At 38.8% G+C, this 25,150-nt stretch overlaps 1 protein-coding gene across 2 annotated transcripts; it reads right to left on the reverse strand.

Moving 5' to 3' along the window:
* Nucleotides 1-1,648: 1,648 nt before the first annotated feature.
* LOC131220740 (dehydrogenase/reductase SDR family member FEY-like) lies at nt 1,649-13,805 on the reverse strand. 2 transcript variants are annotated; one of them, XM_058215554.1, is made up of 8 exons: nt 13,568-13,804; nt 12,124-12,241; nt 11,923-12,040; nt 6,090-6,226; nt 3,961-4,062; nt 2,833-2,931; nt 2,517-2,574; nt 1,649-1,984 (listed from the first exon to the last, which is right to left on the reverse strand). In XM_058215554.1, the coding sequence occupies exons 1-8, from the start codon at nt 13,738-13,740 to the stop codon at nt 1,722-1,724; spliced, it is 1,068 nt and encodes a 355-aa protein (XP_058071537.1). In that variant the 5' UTR covers nt 13,741-13,804; the 3' UTR covers nt 1,649-1,721. The 2 variants fall into 2 exon arrangements, with proteins under 2 accessions (XP_058071537.1, XP_058071538.1); XM_058215555.1 differs by lacking the exon at nt 3,961-4,062 and having other exon boundaries at nt 13,568-13,805.
* Between the last annotated feature and the right edge of the window lie 11,345 nt (nt 13,806-25,150).

The raw sequence follows: 25,150 nt of genomic DNA on the forward strand, positions 1-25,150 counted from the left end.
AGATCAAAGTAAAACTTGGTCTTGCGAGGTTTCATGAGGTGCTGCTTCACATGAACGGTTCGAATTTTGGATCCACATCACGTATGATGGGTTCTTAAAAAAGTTCATATGTAACATGTATGAACTGGCTCGCAGGAGAGCGTTTCGGGGTGTGTATATATATATATATCTTGTCAAAATCTCACACTCTCTCTACTTGGGGGCTCCCTCCTCATTGGTTGTGAGTGCAGGGTCACATTTTACATGCATTTGGAGAGGACACATAAGATTGGATGGTTGGTGTCGGTTGGTCGAGCATCGGACAGGAATGTCGTGGAAGGGATAAGATCAACTGAGAGCCTGCTGAGGTGGAAATGCTGACTCACAGGCTCAAGGAAACTGAACTAATGAGCAAACGGAAGAGCCAACAAGTGAGCGAGCGAGCCGGCAGTGATTTTTGAGCAAAGATGGCGGTGACTGCTACGTCTAAAAAGCCGTCATTCAGTTACGCTAGTACTTAGGATTAATCTGGACCATTAGTTGTTTTCATACGATGATTTTAGTCACTCAAAATTAAGGGCCCACCTAAGTTACAAAGCTAAGTGGTCATGTTTTGATTGTGGGGTGTCCACATATCTTGTGATAAAATTCAAAGAAAAAAAATCCTATGGTTAATTTCATTTTGTGACCAAAATTATATATTTTAATTTCGGTACTTTCACAAATGGTTAGGAATTTGAAAATATGTTTGTAAGGAAATTGATTAGGTATTACCCCTGCCTACATGGCACCATTTAATTGGACATACAGTCAGGTATAGAAAAAACGGCCCATCCCCTAATAGTGGCACGTTCTCAATTGGGCCTTATCTCTAACAGGGGGCATGTTAGGTGCGTCTCAGTCTCAACCAAGTCCTTGTGACTCTTAGTGTGGGGCTACCCTAGTGCATGCATGCATTATATATTCATGTTGTCCTTCCGTCTTATCAAATTAATTTAGAGCATGAGCCAAAAAATGAAGCATTCCAAATTTTAGGTGGACCATAATATAAGAATACGGTGGTTGAACACCTTACCATTAAAAGCTTCATAAGGTCCACCAGAATGTTTATTTGCCATCCAATTTGTTGATAAGTTTACATACACCTAAATGAATGGAAAAAACAAACACTAACTTGATCAAGAACTTTTGTAGCCCACAAGTAGGTTTTAATGGTCCATCATCACTATTTCTTATGGTGTAGTCAACTTGGGATTTAGATTTACTTCATTTTTTGGCTCTCGTGGCAAAATGGATGGACAACATGAATATATAATACATACACTAAGGTGGGTTTTCAATCAAATTTTATTTTGTAAAATAATCTCTTCCTCATCAAACTAATACCCAATCTACATCTCATTTTTAAAGTGCACAAAACTAAAAAGGAGTTCAACCCTTACATCCATGTACCCCTCTATCCATCTAAATTTTAAGACTTATAAGTTAACTCAAGTAAGGAGGAGTAACATACTTTGACACCATGGCTCATAATTAAAAATTGGGAATGTCTTAGCTGGACTCGACCTAATCATGACTTGACACAGGACTTCTCACTTCATTAAAGTACAAGGGAAAATGCATTTAAAAAAATAAAAAAAAAAAAAATTTAAGGAAATTAGTCCACATTGTTGACATATATGAATGAATTTAAATAATTAAAGATGTATTCGGTGGGAATGATTTTACAATTTACACATTTTCTAGACTATAATACTTGTATTACCTAACAACTCTCTATAAATTAATGTGGGATTGCTTGCATTATCCATCACTTGAGTCAGATAATCAGCATTTAGTCCTGCAATTTCAAGTGTCTTTTGCCAGACCTCCATACAGGTGTCCACGTCAGCTGCTTGAGCTGATACACGGGCTGGCTTGCAATTGCATGAGTAGTACGCGAACCCCTTTTCCAGGTCAGCTGCCACGTCAGCACTGGCCACGCAAAAGAGCACACTCCTAGCCCCTGATTGGACATGATTAGTCCATGCACCCACGGTGCACGTTAGTGAAGGAAGGTAGAGAAATGATCCATTGTTCTTATCTTCTAATTGCATGGAGAAACTTGCATTGCCCCATCGATTGATCTGGACTGTTCATTAGGTGCATCGCATATTTCGTGGGTAACCACCTAAAAATCTCACTAATCGGATGAGCCATCTATAGGTGGGCCTTGTTACTTACAGCCGTGTATTTTCCAGGCTGGATGGGATGGATAGGATGGCCTATAAAAGTAATTATTTAAAACCATAAACAATCCATGATGAGATCCGACGAATAAAGGGCTCAAATTTCTGATTTGGCCCATTTCTACACATGATCACAGCCATCCATTTTAGTGGCTATTGATCAGAGGGTTAATCTCATCCGATCAATGCGAATTTTGCACAGTAGACCATGAAATGTGTAATGGACCCAATGAACGGTCTAGATTGATTTATTAGGCTCTTCAGGCATCTCGTTGCAACTAGTAGCACTACAGGTCATGGTGCACTAACCTTCCTTTGGATCGAACCTCCAGAACGACCTACGCCGAAAGCTTGGAACTGTACGCACCTGAGAGAAATTTTAGTGTTAGTCTGCCACAAGTTATATTTCAGGATCAAATCAGGATCACATTTTTCATATGATCCTGGCCGTCAATTAGATGACTCTATATGATTAGAAATGGAAGAGGGTGAAACCAATGGCTGAATTTCAATGCGAAAAGGTCCTCTAATGGGTGGCTAGGATTATTAGACCGAGGCGATTTCTATGGGGTGGTCTATCAATCATGAGGCCCACAAAATGAATGGTCAAGATCTCATAACATACCAAGTTGGTGGTCACAATCCCCGGATGCACTGCAATGCACTGGATGCAGTTTTTCCTCTCGTCCATGAGCTTGCTTGCCAGAATCTTCAAAAACATGAGCTGGAAAAAAAAAGATCGATTTCATCAACATACGGTGCATAGAGCTTTTGTACGATACCAGCCCATCCATTTTCAGTCACACGTGCCAATATGTCCACACCCGTGACTGTGAGGCCCACTTTGATGTATGTGTTTTATGCCCATCCCATCCATCCGTTTTTCCAGCTCTTTTGAGGTCATGAGCGCAAAAATAAAGCAGTTCCAGATCTCAGATGGACCACACCGCAGTAAACAGTGGTGATTCACCGCTCACGATTAAGACCTTCTTGTGGCCCACAAAAGTGTTGTATCAAGCTGATATTTGTTTTTTTCCCTTCATCAAGATCTAGATGACCTCATCAACGGATTGGATGCAAAATAAACATTACGGTGGGCCACTAGAATCTTTAAATTCTGAACGTCCAATCACCACTGTTTACTACAGTGTGGTCCACCTGAGATTTGAAACTGCTTCATTTTTGCACTCATGACCTAAAATGATCTGGAAAAAACAGATGGACAACATGGATATAAAACATACAATGGGCCCCACAGTCACGGATCCACTGACATTGTGGTTCCGAGATTGACCGAATCGTCGTCCACTCCATTGTTAGTTTATAAAAATCTATAAAAGATGATGGTAACTCTTCAATTGTACACATGCATAGTTATACGGCAATCCTGACCGTCCAATCGATGAAAAACTGTTGATGGATTATAGTCATAAAATCACACTGGGAATAAAATATTAACCGTTACTATTTTGCTTCCACCATCCATTTAATACCATTAATTAGAATATAAGGACAGCTTGATCAGTATGGTTTAGAGAAATGCTCCATCCACGATTTGGACGGTCTGGATTGCTGTGCAACTGTGCCACGTGTGAGGTAGATGAGTCACCACTATTTTCAAAATGGTGATAAACTAAAATAGGAGTCTTTCCCTGTAACCCCACATCGGACAAAGGTCACATGCAGGGATGGTGGGCCACACCAATCAATGGTTCCCACGTGAAAACTTGATTACACTTGATCTTGTCCATACGTGTGCGAGTTTGCTTGCTCCATAGGCTCGGATGCTACTGAACTTCTTCTCATCGATCCTACTCTCCCACTGTCGAGGGTTGACCACCGCACAATGATGGGCCTACATGTCACATCAACGGTTAAAACGAAGCCACTATATATGTACGATGCACACACTGCCACGTATAAGTAAAGGATCCAATCCATCCATCAGAGCGGGCCCCTTGCATAGATGTCCTGACCAAATAATCAGGTCCATCCACTAGTCAAGTCAGCATAGTTGATTAGACAAATGTAGGGAGAAAAATAGCTTGGCCCAAGTTTCTGATCTATCATTGTATTTCTAACATTGTGGCCAGCTTGATGAGTGGACCAGGTTCAATTTTTGCAGAGGTTATCAACACGATCCGATCCATGTGATGGACGGCTTGGATTATTGTACATGTGTAGATGGTATGACTTATACATGCGTGTGAAGTGGGAGGGATCTTTTTAACTTAATCCTGTATTAATCAGCATCTAATCCTTTTTTATGCCACAAATCAACATGTCTATAAAGTCAGATATTCTATGATTTTGAGTGGTTTGACCTAATATTTTCACCATCATCATTAGCCATATCCTATTATTTAAAAAAAAAAGAAAAGTCAACTCAATTGTCTCAAATCAATCATGGTCATGATCATGGCCATGATCATCAAGATCATCATCATCATCATGTGTTAGTTTGGATTTAGACATGTAATTTTGGAAGTATCTAGAAATTATTAAAGAAAGAAGATCTCACATGCAACTAGTTGTATTCTTATGAGAAAATGTTGCAACTAGATGCACGTAGACCGTTCTATTCACTAATAGGGCTGTCAAAAATATGGGTTGGGTTCATGTTAGGTTCTGTAGTACTTGTATTCAGGTTAATTGAATTTGGGTCTTGTTCTTAAAGACTTAGGCCTTGTTCTAATCAGGCTTGAGTGTAACTCGATCTTTAAATTTAGGTTTATAGTTAGGTGGTGGTGGTTAACTAAGTGATTTTACATGGTCAATTTTACTCAATGGACGGATTAGATCACATACATGTGTCACTTTGACATGCATGTGATGTGTAAATACAATAAAGAATGTCGTGCATGCGTGCAACCGGGAAACTTTGTGAAGTTGCTAGGGTAGTCCTAGCAAAAAGAAATGCAAATTAAGGAAGGAAACTGTTTTCTTTTACCATGGGTTATAGATCAACGTAAAAGTTGCGCCTTAGGGATTTCACGAGGTGTTGCATCATGTGGGCCATTCTGATATGGCGTGCAACTAAGCATCATTGGACTAGAGAGGAATGCTCACCTATGCACCATCTTCCGTGAGCACCTTTGTAGACCTTTGCACATGTGTCATGAGCACATAATTTGAATAGTTCACATGATGTGGCACCCCTTGAAACTTAATGGGCCCAAATTCCAGCATGATCTAAAACTCTAGTGGGTCATAGCAAAGAGAAATGCAAATCAAGGGAAAAAACTATTTCCTTTTGCCATCGCCCACTAGAATTTTGTATCGGGCTGGAAGTTGGGCTAATGAGGTTTAAGAGATGCTGCATCATGTGGACCGTTCAGATTCTATGCCTATAACATGTGTGCAAAGGTGCGCACGAGTGCTCACATAAGAATGTGGGCAAGTTAACATTTTACACACACACACACACACACACACACACACACACACTATCTTAGGAATCCGATTGATCTAATCACTTAGCACCTCACACCAAAAAATAATGGACAACCATCCATCGACCTTTAAATTCGCATGGTAATTAAATCAATAAAATATTAGATAACCACCCAAAAGCTTGGTAATTAAATCAATAAAATATTAGATAACCACCCAAAAGCTTCCAACTACACGTGGTGGTCTACTTTATGGTTGTTGTAGCCTATTGCTAGAGAGGCTCATTTTCATGGAGTCTAACCCTACTCGATGGGTTGGATGCCACACACCATGGTAGGCCCCACATGTAGTTAGTTGCATGTTTTATTTATTCACAACTTATTATGAGGATGTGGGTATGAATAGGAAGAAAGAAAATTACCAAACCAATGCTACTTTGTAAAATATTTTTAAAACTTAATGCTAAAGGCATGTGAAAGAGTGAAGTACCACAGAATTAACATTGATTATTCGAGAGGAGGGAGCTCTAAGTAGCGAAGGTAAGAGAAGGAGTGTCAGCAATGCTGGTGCCACATGATTAACTTGCAAGTGTTGCTCAATTCCATCATCGGAGAATTTCTGCGGCTCTGATGTTAAAAGAAAGAAATTTTCATATCAAATACAAGGTTATGTAGAAGAAATTCAAAAGAATTCAAAAATAATAAGAAAATACCACAAAATTTCTAGTAAGCTTGTATTCAATAAATGTAGTGTTAGAAAAAAATGTTGAGATGTGGAGCCACATCTGGGGGCCGCTCGACCGGTCGAGTGGCCCACTTGACTAATCGATGACTGGCTCGACTCAAAGTCCAGCGAGCATCAGGTTTTGGGTTTCGAGGTGCTCCATCGGTCGCCTACTCGACCAGTCGAGGTTACGCAGATTCGTTTCTGGATTTGATGCGGACGACAGATTTTTGAGTCGGTTTTCACAGAGGTATGAAAGGGAAGTTGCCTAAACTATAATAGGTATCCCTAGGGCTTTTTTAGGGTATGAGAAATAATTCTAAGGTATGAGCAAAAGGGTTTTCTCTATACTTCCAAGGGAGAGGTTAGTATATTGCCTTGTAATCTTCGTTTTTCTGCATAGTGAAAGTTTGCATTCGTGGTTTTTTACCCTCGTTGGAATTTTTCCACGTATATCTTGTCTTGTGGTTTGTTTGGAATGCTTTGATTCTGTTTCTAGTCTATATTTCTTCTTGTTTATCGTTTATGGGTGAGACCGGAGATTAGATCTCGGTTCACTGTGTTGTTGGCGTGTTGTGCAACAAAAAAATCTTAAAATATTATAATTTGTTCACCTATATTAGGTTTGGCAGGTCGTTAAAATAGATCTCTACTTAGAAAATTAGCCAGATGATCTACTCGAATGATTTATACACTGATCGAGTATAATTTTTTGTCTTTGGCTTTAATCTCAAGCTTTTTAGCCATCATAGAACCCACCGGATGGATTAATTTGTTAGATTTATTGTTGAATTGTTGCTCTGGAAGACCAATGCGCACTTTAAATTTGTGGTCATATGAATGTGATAGGGACAATTCATGATATAGATTATGATGAGTAAATGTCTTTGTTGGATATGTTATGGTGCTTTAGTTAACTAATAATATCACACACACATGATCGAGTAGAGGAATGGTTCCTCAAGATGTCATTGGGAACTTGATATTTGACACATGGTCATTATCGGGGAGAGTTGTGATCAGGACACGTCCATTGATCACATCCTTTTATGAAATGTACAGTAATCCTATGTAAGGGGACTGATCAAGACGGACAGTCTCCATCATCAGGACTAATATAGTATTAATGTTCCTTTTCCTCTTACTCCATATGAGAGTGAATGTATGCCATAAATATATAATCCAGGATAAGAATTTTGGACACTTACATTGTTAGGATCAATATTAAGTCAGTAGTTTGGGAGCTCATTAGCCTAGATCATGATCAATTAATGATTAGGACTCAATGATGCATAAAAATGATCAATGTATAGACTTAAGGTTGTGTAAGGGTCATGATTCTAATTGGTCGGTCTTAGGTCTTCTTATAAGGTACATGCAAGTGGCATTAAAAGCGGAGATAGCTGGATACTTTCATAAGGAGTTTTGATTCATAGATATGGTTCAATCCAATTAGATTGACTCATCAAGTGGTTTTATCGTTGGACTAAGCACCTGAAAGTTCTTTAATGGGTTTTCAAAGTTTTTAACCATTTAAGTTTTATTTCAACCGTTAAAATGTTTTTTTTTTTTTTTTGTACTTGATGAAGATCAAATGACTTAGATTTAATGGTTCACTATTCGATCACCATGGGATATAGATCTTTGGTTCATGATATTCAATATATTAAATTATGAGTGTAACGTCCCAAATTTTTACTATTTTGAATTTCTAAAATCATTAAAAAAATCGTTAGAATTAACTTATTTTATTACTTACTAACCTTTAACACTTGATGTTAGCTTATATACGGATGTTACTAGTAAAGAACTGCACAAATTTGATTATTTAATCGTAGGAAGCTAACGAATATTCCTGACCACTAAAATCTTGGGCCTAACCTTGTGACCTATTCATCTAAGGCTTAGATCTAGCCGACTTATCACTAACTAATCAAGACAAGTGTAATTAAATAAAGACCTACTTAAAGCTAAGACAACTAGGGGCCGGATTTTGATTAACCTACTAAACTGACACATTTACTCTATTAGCCTAAGAACCAATGGTTTAGGGTGATTAGAATTGAATCGTTATTTTTGCTAATTGCGAATATGTCATACTATGAACTTATGTAATCCAAATCTTAATGATCGTGCATAAGAAATCTCGCTATCGAATTCATTCTAGAAATGCACTGATTATCAAAACAAGTTCTATATTATTCATTAGTAGGTCACTAAACTCGGAACTATAGAAAGACGTTTGTCTTAGAAGGTTTGACGTCTATTGTGGAACATCGAGCTGAAATCACATCTCGAATTGCTCAACTTAGGCTCGTAAGGTTAGTGCATGAGATGTATGTATATTCATGAAATTAAATAGGAACTAAAGTTAATTGTTTGTATATGGACTTTACCAAAGTTATGACTTTTGGACCGTTAGATCGCGATCAAATTCAAGATACTAAGTTAAGATAATACCCTGTACATATTCGTGTAGTCGTGACCCGATCGACCATCAGTGATCGTCGAACTGAATTGGGACATTATCTATTGATCGACACATTTGGAGGTCAGAGTGATCGCACCCTTATGTAGATCTCCAAAAAAGTCACTTATTCAATGACTTAGATCAACCCATGCACCTTTTTGTGGGCATCAATAATGGAAATTAACCTCCCATATGGTTAATATACGAAACACTTGGCCACTAGGGCCATTTGCACCCTTTTTTGTGCTATAAAAGGCGCTTTTAAGGTAATCATTTGCTCCCAAACGAATTTTATGCCTTAGGAGAGACAGAAGAAGAAGAAGAAGAAGAAGAGAGAGAGAGAGAGAGAGAGAGAGAGAGAGGTGGTGGATTGAGAGGGTGGTGCATCTTCTTACTTTATCCCCTTTAATTGAAGCCTTAACGACTTTTGGATCCTTCGTTGAAGCCTTCTGTCAATGATTAGTGGTAAAGATTGAGTTACACTTCTTAGTTTAAGTATTCTTAGGATAAATCTTATGAATCTCACAATACCCTTGGCATTTTATTAGGTACCAGTGATTGTCTATAAACCTTAACCTTAGAAGTGTCATAAATTGGGAGAAATCCTCCTATATAAGGTGTGGACTATTCTCCTAGGTTTCCTCATGTGCTTATGAGGGGCATCTGAAAGAGGAGAGGATGTCTAAAGCTCTCTCTCTACTCTACTAAGATATGATCTATATATGAAAAATTAGGGTTTTAAGCGGACACTAGCTACGATGCTTCTCTTCCTTATAAACTTTGATGTGCCCTATTATGTCTAAAGTCTATGATTTTGCCTATCCATGTGCTTTTTTTTTTCTTTTTTTTTCTTTTTTTTTTAATTTTAAAAATTATTTATTTTTTATTTTTTATGGTACTCACACACTCCATGTATTTAAATTGACATAATCCCTCTACTAACCATAGTCATTGACCCTTGATTTAATTTCTATGTAAAATAATAGGTATATCACAAGATCTCATTGAATATCCATCAAGTGCAATTAAAACATTTTGAATGGTTAAACAAAATATCAACGATTGAAAACATTTAAAACCATTTAATCAATGGATCTAACTAATAATAACTTGATAGATAGTTTAATTAACATGCTTCAAGTCATAAAAATTTTCCTAAGCAATTAATAGATTCCTTGTTGGATCATATGAATCTCAACTATACCTCATTACACCACCTAATTAAACCCACATATGAGTCATTGAATTGAACTTGCTGAGGAGAAGCAAAATACATTATACTAAGAACTTGAACTTTCCATACGTCATCATGTGTAAGAATTAGTCAAAGTTGATCTAAAGAAAGCATTATACGTCTTCCAATTTAGAGACTTTAATGAATCCTCTAGTCGAATTGTCCAAAAGGCCTAATAATAAAATCTCATATCTATGAACACTCATGCTCCTATGTTGGGTATTGAAAATGCATAAATTGTCATTGAGCTAGATGGTATAGGCTATCCATCCCGACTTGTTATCAATCCCTTCAATCAGGATGAGCACATAAGCACAACAGTAGGTTCATCTTAAAACCTATTAGGTCGTAATTAACTAACAATGTACTAATATTTATGGAATACAACTGCCCTTCAACTCGTGGTATTGTGCCGAAATTCTAGTTCACAAAAACACCAAAGGATATCTCTTGCTTTAACTCATGAATACATGAACAATTGAAGTAAACTTACATATTAATTATGACATTAATAACAAGTTCATTTAAGACCGATGGTTATCATTGTCAAAGGTCAAGATCAAAATTGACCTTTTAAGACACACACCGCTAACACAATGGCCCACCAAGTCAAATAAGGGAATGATGCAACCCACCAAAATAAATGGACTAGCACACATATGCCACCTTGCCACATGTATGGTGTGCATGAGCTTTCTCATCTTCTGGGCTTAGCAATCTTCATCAGGACTGTTCAAATATATATATATATATATATAATACGTCTCAACTAATGGGAAGTTCCCACAACATCCAATCCTTCTAATAGATTTACCTCACCAGTAGGAATATCTAGTAAAAAAAAAAAAAATCATCTTGACATACTCATCAAGTGGGCCACACCATAGAAAACAATGTATAGCCACTGATAAATATAAAAAATATATATGGTCAACTCAATGAATGGATATGGTTGATTTTTGGATAAGGTGATCTCAGTGTTGGGGCTAACCTTTTGGATGGATTGGATGTCTCATGAACTTAATAGGTTGTAAGTTATCCATTGGGTGAGTCATTATATGTGAAATATGTGTATCTATACATGCATGGATGTACATATATGTACGTGCACACACACAGGTGTGTGTATATATATATATATATCACATCACATCACATCTAGAGATGGTTACATCAGACAGGTTAGACAGTAAGTTACTATCACACAATGGGTAATTTTCAATATACAGGGTGTGACATGGACTCTGTCCGCTAAGCTGGCACAACCATGGGATCGCCTTGCTCAAAATCTACCTATCAGCTCAGCAGGTGGGGTACACCATAGAAAATAATGCATAATGACCGGCTGTGGCTGAATTTTATCGAAGCTGATACTCATGGTGGGTGGATGACTAAGGTTGCACGGACCGATGGACCCCAATTTATCATCCAATCGGTTGGATGTGATTAAAGTTAACCCAATCCAGAGAGAACCTAAATTGAGTCTAAATGGTGCACCCGATTGTACACAAGCCCCCGATTTCAAACGGGTCCAATAGGCCCGATTGGGATCCGTTTTAATGATCGGGTATATCTTAAATTGTGTGGTGAACTATCAATCTAGTGTGTCCGATGATGGGCATGATTGGGCTGAAGCTTCCATTGGAACCATCTGGTCCGAGGTGATTAGAGTTGGGTGGGCCCCACATGATCAGACCACCTCCTGAAAAGCAATGCATTATAGGACAGCCGCAGCCAAGTTGTGAGAATGCCGCAATCCAATCTGAGGGGATAAGGATCGTGGGCCCCACAACCAAACTTGGGATGGTCAGCTCTTATCAACCGTCCAATCAAAGCGTGTGATCCAAGCATGCCTAGACGTGTGCAATGCATCTCAGTCGCACGTGACAACTCACCTCCCATGAGAAACACGCCCGCATTGTTGATTAGCACGTGCAAGGGCCGCGCGCGTCTCTCCCACTCGGCCGCGAAGCTCCGCACGGAGGAGAGAGAAAGGAGGTCCAGCTCCATCACCTGCATGGAATGGCACGTGTGAACGGATGCCCACGGAATAGAAAGAGGTCTACAAAAGATCGTACTCCCGCGGCGCACGTTACCTCCACGTGTAGGACTCTGCTAGCGTGCGCTTCTTGCTGCCACCGATGTGCGATTTCGCGGGCGGCTTTGGTGTTCCTGCAGGCCAGGGTAACGTGGGCGCCACACATGGCCACCTCCCTGGGTAAAAAAATCGCTGCGACTTGTCAGAAAATCGGGAATTCCTCGGCGATCATTATAACAATATATTACGGTGCTATCAACGTTATCTAAGTCAGCAATCAAGTAGTAAATCTCTGCACACGTGGCACACGTTCATGATATCTGGACCTTTCATCTATTGGAGGGACCTGTGCATACGTCTAAATTTGCATTGATTGTAAAATCCTAGCCGCTAGTTAGTGGATTACTGAAACAACAGATAGATGAATAGGAAAGGGTCAAAATTCAATTGACGAAAGTCCTCCAATGGATGGTTAGGATCATCTGGTCTGTTTAATTTTTAGAGTATGGCCCAAGTTGGGTAGTGGACATTATACGAACGGTCCAAATTTCGGACATACCATTATCGTATGGATGTTGATTGAGTGAAGGATGAGCTTAAATTATAGGGTGTTTTTATTTAATAATTTTGAGATTAATGGAATGAGAATTAGAAGAGAAAAATAGATGCTGGCTTTGTTTTTGCATGTCGAGTGAGCATGCAAAATAATACTCCTCAGAATCTTGGTGGATGTAATCTGGACCGTCCAAGTCGAGCATGAGACCATCAATAGTCCAACAGACCAAAAGTTTCATAATTCGGATGATCAACCGTTGAACTGGTGGACCACTTTCCCTTCTAATCCCTACCAATTGTCATTTCGTGAGTGCCCATTTCGTTGAACGGCTGGCATCGTTCGAATTGGGTGGTTTTTTTTTTCCTGTTTCAAGGCCCATCCATGCATGATGTTATATATCCTACCTTGAAAGCCTATGATCATCATCATGTGGGCCACGTTCGCGAGGAGACAAATCAACGGTTATAGTTATTTGGTATTTAATGATATACAAAACACATGGTTTTATGTTTGTAAACTACGTGCACTATTGATTAATTATAGAGAAGTTATTATGCATACACCTACTTTTGATAGTAGAATAGAAAAAAAGGGTGTAAATATCATTTCCATAGAGTGGGAAAAGTGGGCTTACTAGTAAAAAACATGGGTTATAAATATCATTCTCCTATGAATTTTGTATAAGCATTTGCTGGGTTTATTCATACGAGAGAGAGAGAGAGAGAGAGAGGGAGAGAGATTGCTATATTGTTTTGATCTTTACTACCTTGATACCATAATAGAAGAAAAGGGGTGCAAATCTCATTTCTAAAGAATAGGGAAAAGGGGTGTAAAGTTAAAAACATGGGTTATAAATATCATTTTCTGATTAATTCTGTATTAGTATTTGCTTGTTTTACTCATGAGAGAGAGAGAGAGAGAGAGAGAGAGAGAGAGAGAGAGATACCTTGCTGTATGTAACCCAATTCCACTGGTTGCACCTGTGACAATGACAGAGTGACTGGAAAACTGATCTGGGAGAAGGTGAGGAGAAGATGGGAGATGGCATGTGAAGAGCTTTTGACAAAAAGCCTCCTTAACCATCTCCCATACGCCCCTTAGCCATGCCTTCCTTTCCATTTTCTCTCTCTCTCTCTCTCTCTCTCTCTCTCTCTCTCTATCTCTCTCTCTCAGTCAGAGCACATCACAACACGAAGAAGGCTTATTGTCTAGTCTTCCAACTTCAAAGGCTTTATAGATCCCATCCATACATCTTTTCTATTATTCTATTATTATTGTACTATTCTTATAGTAGAAATGAATAGACATCAATAAGCTCCAACAGTTTCTACACTAGCATTCTCTATCCCACAGCCTATTGTCTCTTACACTATATACATGAACACGTGCATCTATGCTATTTACATATATTTATATATGTATATTCATGTATGTGTGTGTATTTTTTTCTCTCATTCTTTTGTGCATGTGTGTCACATTGTACATGTATATTGTATGTTTTTTGCCCATAGGGTACTGAATTAGCTTTGAACATTTAAAAATGAGCTAGTCTCCCAAAACGTGTCCGTACAAATTCATGGTCCACATGATGTGTTCACAATAACCAACCTGTCCATTAGATGTGTCAACCCAAAATATCCCTAGTGCTAGAAAATCATGTTGGCTGAGCCACAACACAAGGAACAAGATAGGAGGCACACGTACCCTTGATTTAGGTAGAGAGCTCTCTCGTCATGTTGTGTATATAGAATCCAGTGTTGGACTAAAAATTAAGTGGTTTTGCGACTCATGCCACGGCAATTGAAAATCAAGGGTGGGTGTTCCCTCCCATATTGTTCCTATTATGCGACGAGTGAAGAACGCGTCCAACCATGGCCCATTTTCAGCCTGGACTAGGTAAGGGTTCTAAGTGGCCTCCGTGGTGTATCCGTGTTCATTCATTTTTCTATTTTAAAATATAGACTAAAAACAAGGTAGATCAAAGACTCAAGTGAGCTATACAACGGAGATTAAACCCTTATTGTTAAAAACTTTTTAAGGGTAATAGAAGTTTTGAATCAATCTGATATTTGCATTTTTATTTCATCCATGTCTATGTAATTTTATGAATAAGTTGGATGACAAATAAACATTATAGTGGGCTCTAGAAAAGTTTCAACTATGAGCATCATTATCATTGTTGCTTTCTATGATGTGGTCCACTTGAGTCTTTGACCTGCCTGACTTTTGGTCTTATTTCATAAAATGCCACGGAGAAATAAATGGATGGTGTGGATAAACCCTGTACATCACAGTGGCCAATCAGAGCTCCTACTTGTTCCCAACTAGAGATAGGTGGTGTAGGATACAGTCAGCTACTTCTGTGACTTGAGTTTTTGATTAAGCTATATTTCAAGCCCTGAGGTGTCATTGAGGTGACACACCTAGTGAACGGTCTAGATGTGATATATCATCACATGGCCCCACATCTGATCAATACCATCATAAGCGTGGTTATTGTGATAAATGCACCACAAGAAGGCAGGTGCTAGCTTGTCCTTTTCACATGTGGCACTGATACACATCAATCCAGACCAGTAGAACTGTGGCCATTATGGATGAAGCATATCTGCAAACACTTGCTCACTCTGCAATGCTGACCATCCAATTAATGACTATGAAATAAATGATTAAAATAAAATTATTGAGTGGTCCACATTTTTAGAAAAAATTATATATTTAATATTATTTTCTTAGTACAAGTTTTTGGTATGAGAAGAAATAAGAGGGATGGATGATACACAGGCACTTACAAATTACTTAGAAATTGTAAGTAATTCAGACTAAACCGTCCAAATTTTGGATCCCAATCTAGATGCATCATAACCCAAAAATTACTTTTATTTTATCATCTCATTATTGGATTGGTGGACACTTTATAAAAATGGAAAAAATAAAAAAATGGTCCTCTTTCAATAAACAAGTATCCACAAATCAAAGGTAGTCAGCCAAACAATTATTTTTGGGACTTTGACTTAGCAACAGTGAGTACCACAATTTATTTAATTTAATTTCAGTCAATGGATGCAAGATTTATAATTTATAAGGGGCCCACGTATCAAGCACCATCTGCAGCCAGAGTAGCAAATCCCCCTTTTGGTTATGCTTTATCCACATTTAGGTTAGTGATTCGGACGGTCAGAATTGCTGTACAACTATGCCATGTGTACGGTTCAAGAGTCACCACCATTTTTTTAAATGGTGAAAAGCTAGCATAGGAGTCTAGCCCTCGACTCTATGTTGTATGCACGTGTTACCTGTTTGTGGATTCATGCACACGTGTAGGGCCTCATGACCCAAATTTTCAACAAAAGGCATCCATTTTTTTTAAGTAACCGCCCAAAATCTGATTCTTAGAGGATTAAAAAGGGCCACTTTTTAAATTTCTAATAAAAAAGGACCCAGTTGAATAAGGTAGATTCTACGGCAGTGATGGAAGAATGGGTATGTGTTAGGCCCATCTCTCCACAGCATTCGTGGAAGCCAACGTATAATCTGGGCCGTCAATCTAATCGCAACCACTATGGATAACTAGAGATACGCATCTGATCAGTGGCCTTTAAAGCAATAGTAAAAAAATATGATTGTAATGGTCTGCTTTATGTGATGAAACATAAGGAAAATTATAACGTGGTTTCAGAATCATGGGTAATTTGATTGGGCCCACTATATGGACGGTCTGGATCGACAATAAACTTTCAGTTTTAATTATGGAGAGATGCGGCTGTACCTGATTCGGGTCCTTCCGTTTCTACCATATTAGCTTCCGTTGAACAAAACCCATAAAATGATAGCAACCGAACAAAATAAAGCAAAATAAAAGTTGTGATTTTGTCACTCTCAAATGGAGGGTATTCCTGTATCCCTTTTAGGGCACACGTGCCAGTGCAGCACACGCTTGCAATGTCCGTCTGTTCATTTGGTGGGACCCACCACGGAATGCCCTGGTACAAAGAATCAAGCTGGCTTCGTTCACCAGGTTGGTCACTTGTCTTTAATGAATATTGTGGATCACCTGTAAATTTATCTTAACCGTCAGTTTTTATTGTACGCTTGGAATTCAATTTTCACCTAATGAACGGATTGGATTCCGTGCACATCTGTACGGTTCAATTTATTTTGAAACATGCCAGTAAATCACACGTTTACGATATCCGGTCCGTTCATCTGGTGGGTCCCACCATTGAACTGGCGTCCTGATGGACCAACGGTCCTTTTATTTTAACCATCTATTTTGTATTGTACACCCAGGACCAAACTATGATCAAACTAGCCTGATGGCACGTCCATGACGTGGCCAACAAGATGAACGGTTCGGATCATGCCCACGTGCGCCACGTCTCCACGTGCTCCTGCGATGTAAGAAGAAAATCCTATCCATGGCCCTTTTGGGCTTGGACCCATCTTGGAGATGGGCCTTTTTATTCTCTCCCCTTTTCACTTTTTCAGCCCACTTTTCTGGGAAAATTCTCAAGAGGGGTTGATATGGTGGGCCCACAGACCAAAGGCTGTAAACAGCCCTCTTGATATGGTTTGTTTCTGTTGGTTTGTCCCCCATGCCTGTCAATTAAATACAAAACATATATCCCTTAAAAGGACAAAACCTAAAGTCTCCCTCTCAGCTTCTATCAACCTCTCATCATAGTGACCTTTTAACAACAAACTCCCTCTATTTATGATGCCATGACAATTTGTATGGTTGTGATGTATCCAGATCTCAATAGTGGTCCTGATGGATCTTGTTGGTGGGAATGGAGACATGGTTAATTAGGTGATCAGAGCCATTAGCTCGATGGGGCCCATGATGGATGGTGGTCATAATCGACGTGTCTGAGATTATATGATCATGGCCGTCCAATATATGGGCATTTTTTCTGGATTGTTGCTTTGTTTCTTCTTAACTGTCTATTTGTAGGCCGATTATCAAAGGGTTGGGATCTTCAAACTAGTGATTTTTTGTGCCATCTTCTATCCATGATGAGAGAGATCAAATGAACGGTTTGGATCACGTGAAGGTGGGCCCTGCTTATAAGGAGATGCGCGTCAGGATATTTCTCATGTTCTTATGCATGCAATATTACAATTCTCGTCCTCCAGGAATTTTCAAGTTTGGTCTATAATGTGCGTTTGGCATAGCTTATTAAGCTGCAGCAACTCATCCCGTGTGCTCATGATATGCATTCACATCAATCTGCACCGTTCAAAGTCATTCTAATCATCATGAATGGACCAGAGAGAGAGAGAGAGATCATATTAACGTGATGATCCTAAGCGTCCAATCTGTGGACATCAAATGGATGGTATAGTGGAATAGCCAGTTGCATGAATTCAGCAGGCAAAATCAGACGGTTGAGATCATCCATTCACTTCCTTCCAGTCCAGACCATCCAAATCTATTGCCGTATTGCTACTAGCACAAGACACTGCTAATGAAATAATTCTAACCGTCCAATCATTTCGATCAAAATGAATAGTTAAAGAAATGGACGTCTAAGATCACCCCCAATAGTTGCAAATTTGATCTCTGCTTATTAATCCTCAATAAGGCCCGTTGTTTAGACGGTCTGGATTGGGGTAGATGTGTGCCCGATCAAGTTCACTGAACCATAACGTACTTGCATCATAGTGGAGAAAGAGAGAGAGAATGTGGTGAACTCACACTGTAGTAGGAGAGTGTGATGAACTCGCATCCAGGCGGTCAATGGGTACCCGGACCCACGGGTACCCAAGGAACCCGACCCACACCACTGTCTCCGGTGGTGTGGTCGACCTGAGATTTGGATCTGCTTTGTTTTTTGGATCATGAACTGCAATGAGCTGTCAAAACGGATGGACGAAGTGGATGTAAAGCACATAAACCACGGTGGGCCCCACAGTCGGGTATCCCTATACTCGTTTAGAAAACCAGGTTTGACCGGATCTCGCACCGGATACCCGACGGTACCCGATTAATACTATATTATATATATATATATATATTAATGAGAAAGGCTCCAGTGCTCTCAAAGCACTATAAATTATTAGTGAGACTTAGATAATTCAATCCATTGATCTAGACCGTTCACTAGGTTTCAACGATCATTTCACCGTTGCCCGGTAACTTTTATGTCAATCTGACAATACTAACCATCTGATCATTAGCATTTAATATTGATAGTCAAGATCATTTACTCAAAAATAGGTTCAATCATCATTTGGTCCACCTAATTTGTTAGGGCCCATCATGGATTGCTCATGATTTTAATGGATCAGTTTTGTTAGGCAATCTTAAACATCTAATCTATGGCTCAGAAATGGATGGCTAAAATAGTAAGGCCTATTTTAGCCAAGTCAAGGTGGATTAGATCATCATATCAATGTGATTTTCACATGGTAGTAAATGAAATAAGTTTTAGGCTGACACAGGGATGAATATGATGAAGTCAATCACAATCCATGAGAAATGAAAGCAAGAAAATAAAAATATTATTCATGAAAATTTGTAAATTAATTGGTAAATTAAATAAACGAGTTCACAACCCTTTAAATAGGGATATCAATAGGAGAGAAATCAGAAGTACACAATAACTAAAACTCCTTAAAATTCATAATTAACTATAAATTTACTTTTATAGTAAGTGTTTTACGTTGCTTACTCATGTTATTCTCTTAATTATTCTAAACAATTTTCACGTTAGACACAACTCCTAAACCCCACGTATGAAGAGTTATAATCAAACTAAAACTTATCATAAATAAGTAAAATGGAATTAAACATGAAATTTGGTGGTCAATAGGATGGAATCTCACAAATTTAGCATGGGCAACCTCAAAATCATATATGGTAAGTTTAGTAACTCATTCCGATTCGTGAGACATGCCTATTTTAAAGTTCTGACGGTCTTAATGATTTCTGCCTCTGATCGGACCTTCTCTAATCCATCTTGGATATAAAAGTGTCTGCGACCCACTCTACATCAAAGACCTAATGGATACTTCGAATCGATCAGTGGTATTGTCAAATGATCCAACACAACCTAGGAGCACTATAAATCATAGTGCTTTGGGTAGTGACAAGACGGAGCTGATGTGAATGGATCAACTTCATGTGGATGAATCCACACCGTCCATCAGGTGTGACACACTGTATTTGTACCATTACCCAAAAATCAAGCCAGTTCACAACCCATGTGGCCAACAAATTCTTAGTGCATGTACATCATTTATCACACTCTGCCAGAGTATCTTTATCAAAGATAAAAACAACCATTTCACTCTTGTACGTGAAAGGGTAATGCTACAATAGCGACCGTTCAACTAAGTCCAGTCATTGATGGCCCATCTTAAAATTCAACTACTGTTGTTGTTGTGAGACAAGGTGCGTACCCGACAGGAACCCTATTCCAATAGAATCCGTACGCGGACTCGACCAGAGACCCAACCCAACAGGACCCGGGGCCCGGTCTGTCCAAGTACGGGTGCACCTGGACCCGACCTGTTAACAGCCCTACTGACGTTGTAGTAGAGAGAGAAAATGTGATGAACTCAAAGCTGTAGAGGAGAGAGAGAGAGAGAGAGAGAGAGAGAGAGAGAAAAAGAGAGAGAGAGATGACCTCAGGTCTGGGGTCCACAATGATGTTTGTTTTATATCTACACCGTCCATCCATTTTTCCATCTTATTTTACACAACTAATCCAAAAATGAAACAGATCCAAATCTCTAGTGGACCACACCACAAGAAAAAGTGTTGATAATGACAACCACCGTTTAAACCTTTCCAAGCTCCACCATAACGTTTATTTTCCATCCAACCCGTTGACAATGTCAGGCAGACCTGTATGAAGGGAAAACACAAATATGAGCTTCATCCAAAACCTCTGTAGCCCCCAGCAAGTTTTCAACCGTAGGTGTTCGATCCACACCATTTCCCATCGCATGGTCTACATGAGCTTTTGATCTGCTTCAATTTTTGGGTGTACCCAAAATGAGTTGGCAAAACAGATGGACGGTGTGGATAAAACACATACATCACAATGGGCCCCACAGCTCCGCTTAGGATGAATCCACATGGTAGTGTAGAGAGAATATTTCACCCGTCCTTTTCTGATTAATGAGCTATGCCCATGCATGGAACCCATGATCTTAACGTTGCCACCTTTTATTCTGATCGCTGTGTCCTTCTACACCATCCATCAGGCCTGAGCACACCCACCCCATGTCTTCCCAACATGGTGCTCTCCCTTTTACCATTATTACAGTCAGAACATGTCCACCTACAACCCACTGCAACTTAATTTCACATGTAATGGCTGCACATGTGCTGACGTGTCACGTGGCATAACATCCGAACCGTGCAAATAGTGGGGCCCACCATGATGATCATATGGAGCGAAAATCGGGCTGGTTGGATTATTGGATGGGGCACATTGTACCGAAACAATGGATGGTTTAAATTAGACCGATGGGACGTTGTTATTTTTTTGTTTCTGTTAATCTCTGATTCTCTATGATGTGGCCATCCCTCATACTTGTAAAGTTCCCATGCAATGATCTGTGGCTGCCATTGAGTTACGAAAAATAGTAGGCACGTTTGGTTGCTCAATTCAATTGAATTGTAATTTATCCAATTCATGAATAAAGAAATGAACAAAGTGGGACCCCTAGTTTCTTACCCATCTGTTTCTACTACTTAAAACCATAGGAATTAGGGGTGACTGCATTTCAATAATTTTACTCTCAATTAAAATGCAATATTGCAATTCAAGTCTATTGAGCATCCAAGCGCAGCCAGCACAATACCAACATAGGAGGAAAATCCTCATTTGAGGTCTTCAATGGGGTGGGATTATAAGAGAGGGAGTGATCACATGCTTTTCTAGTATGGTAATTATCATACCTTTGAAGTTGTGTGGGGCCCACACATGATGTGGCTGTGGAATCCAAACATTGAAATGGGTTTGATTATAAGAGAGGGAAGATCATGTACGTGCTTGTAAAATGGTATGTAAGACTTTTACAAAGTGGGCCACATACGATCATTGATATACAGGTACTCTTAAGGGTGTGAGGTGCGGAAAATTAATATTACTGTCGGTGGCATCAAGGTAACCGCCATGTCTTTCCCATTAAATATGCCTTAAGATTAAAGCGTTGAATCTCCATCATTGATATATAAATGATTGCTCAATTTCATGATACATGGATAACATGGTGTTACCATACTTCCAACTTATGTGATAGGTACATGGAATCCATATCATTGGTACAATCACATAATTGTAATGATGGTAACCGTTCATTATGGGGTTGAAAGGGCTATTATAGAAAAAATAGGCTAGAATGGTTTTTATTTTTAAAGATTGTAATAAAAGTTTCGATGGTATAATGAGCGGCCCTTATCGTAACGATAACAGGAATGGCAGTAGTCATTGCCATCAATACTATTAATAGGAAACACCTTAATCCAAACCATTGAACTATTCAATGGTTGAGATTATGAGACGAAATGATCGCATCCTTTTGCAGTACCAAACGTTTATCACTGCATGGGGCCCACCCATGTGGTGCATGTAATCCAAACCATGCACCTGCCACCACCTTGTGCTTCTCATATTCACCGTACATCTCAAGACTTATCATGATTCAAAACTTAGGTGGGACCCACAACTGGTAGCAATGTACGATAAAGCCTTGGACCTATGTATTAACGGGGAGTGGCCCACCTAAGTTTTGGAATGTCCCTTTTCTAGCTACAATTTTACCAACGTAACAAATGGGTTTCTCTCTCCTCTTGATGCATCTAATCTGCTGAATCTTGTTTGTGAAACATGATACAAACATAGTCCCATTTGTAGTTTTCGTGACTGGAGTCACGTTTGGATGTCCCCCAAATTGCAATCTGGTGTTATGGTTCCACTGGACAAATAGTCATCCGTTCCTTAGCATGTTTGGATGGCACGGATTTTGATAACCACATTACATGGGATCTCATTCTTCGGCCTTCTCCCCAACAAATCGACATCCAGACTGTTATGCATCGATTTTTGTCCACTTCTAAAAAAAAAAGAAAAAAGAGGGACATCCAAACGCAACATAAAATCAGGATATCACTTTCTCATGTTGGACCAGACTCCTATGATAATTTAATTACCACCATTTTGAAAATGATGATCACGCTGTAACCGTACACATGGTATGTTTGTCTGGCAATCTGGACCATTCACATTGCCATCAACTGTGGATGGAGCATAACCCAATATCTGATTTTTAAAAAAAATCTTTTTTTGGGAAGTTGGACAACTCAACTTCTACCTTAAACCATCCATTTTACATCCATCAAATGAATGGTTTGAATTGTTTGATTAATGTGATTTTAGACATGTGCCCCATCTACAATGGACCCCACTAAATGGATGGTCTGGATGGTTGTACATGAGTACCACATGTGAGGAGTTTGAATTAATATGGGAGCCTAGCCCATGTATACTTTCTTTTTCTTTTTTATTTTTTTTGTATAAATCTAATAAAAAAATGTCACATGCACTTCACATCACCAGCAAACACTCCTACCACTGATTGCCCCCCCCCAATGGGCCATTGGACCCATCAAAAAGCTGTCTGAAAATCCAATTTCCACAGCAATCCAGGCCCCACATCTGGCACAATCCCCCATGCGTCTTGTCTCCTCTCCTCAAGTGAGATTTTTCTCTCCAGCCCTCCAAAATATTCTTGTTTTTCTTCACTGTTGAGTTTTAAATGGTGGTGACTGGTCACTGGTCCATGATGCATTTTGCACGTACATATTTACAGATCTGGACCGTCCAGATCATGAAGCTCATTATAGATAAAGGGTACATGGACCAATTGATCTTAACCATCAAACTAGTGTCCGTTAATGGATGGTTAAAAGTTGGGTAGTGGTGCAATTCAATGGACAAAGTTGGATGGCTAATATTGACACGTATATTTGGACAGTTCAGATCAATTTACATGCAATCTAAAGCAAACATGCATGGTCACCACCATTTAAAAATTGCATTGGCCTCACATCATATCCTAGCCCTTAAAACAAATCTGTATTTGCATGCCTTTTTTCTAATGTGTTTTTCCCCAGCAGACATCTACTTTCCATGACTGCCATCTGATCTTGTTTTTGTCCCAGGTGATAATTGCTGCAAGAAAGATCCAAAACCATTATTAAAAATTAATTAATTTTTTTTTAAAAAAAAAACAACTGGATTTGGTGCAAGGAAATTGATATTTACATCCATTCCATTGATTTGCATACACCTATTTTCCATCCTGATAAGTGAAATATAAAAATCCAAATAATTTCAAAATAGAAGAAGAAAATAATCCCATGAAAGGATCCCTCACTTTGATATTAGAAAAGAAATTTGCCACATTCATATTCATGGGTTTTTATTTTATTTATTAGCTGTCTTTGAGAATTTGAGCTTTGGGTCCAAAAAACCAGCATATTTCTTAAATGGGTCTTGTTGGATTCCTCTCCACAGTCCAAACAGACCCAACCTGGCCCACCAGGCCCCACTATTAAATGGGTTGGTCTTTGATTACTTGGAAATGTGTGACATAGTACCAACTCATTAAATACTTGTCTAGCCGTGCTCTTTTAACTGTGTACAACCATGCAACTTTCACAAATTACATCTTCATCTTAGTACATTGTATTTAAAGCTTTGCTAAGGGCAAGAGCATGTAGAAGACAGCTCATGTACACATATTTTCTATTAATGCCTCATTGTTTTCGTGTTTTATCCATTCATCATGTAGGGACCACTAAATAGATGCTCTTACCCAAGTACCATGTGGGCCCCATTTGTTAGGTGGATCAAAGTTCATGAAACCAATGTAAAGTGATTGGAGATTTATTAATTACCCATCCAATTTTTTATTTTTTTTGAGTGATAACATCCAAACTGTTTGACCTACCTAATAAACGGTTCGTATAGATTGTATTCCTTGAAAATGCATCTAGGATTATCAAATGACATAGGAAGCAATGGATATTTTTGTAGATTTATGATATCTGAAGTGAAAAAAATAGGGTCTAGGAAAGATGAAAATAAGAAAGGCTTTTAGACCTGCTTGTATACCAATAGAAGTTAAGGTGGCTTCTCTCTAAAATTGTTTTGGTATAAAGGAAGATGGAAGAAAGGAGGGTCTAAATAAGCAGTGTGCGTAAAAAAAAATAATAATAATAAATAAAGGACGAAAGAAGGGCAGAGCAGTTTTTATCATGTGATGAAGTTTACATTCAGTTATACTAGATATAATTTCTATTATGTAATGGTGTTTACGTGCAATCATACCAAATAGTTGAATTAAAGCTCTTTGTAAAGTAAAAAGTTCTTGAAAAGATGACTGATTCAACCATTAAAATGAGAAAAGTCATCAACAAACATAGTACCATACATTTCATTAGAGCTGGTCGTATACATCAGAGTGAATAAGATCAAAGGAGACTTTTATAATAGTAGTGTATGTGGGT

This window comes from Magnolia sinica, chromosome 12 (assembly GCF_029962835.1).
Source record: "Magnolia sinica isolate HGM2019 chromosome 12, MsV1, whole genome shotgun sequence".
In the NCBI taxonomy this organism is placed as follows: Eukaryota; Viridiplantae; Streptophyta; class Magnoliopsida; order Magnoliales; family Magnoliaceae; genus Magnolia; species Magnolia sinica.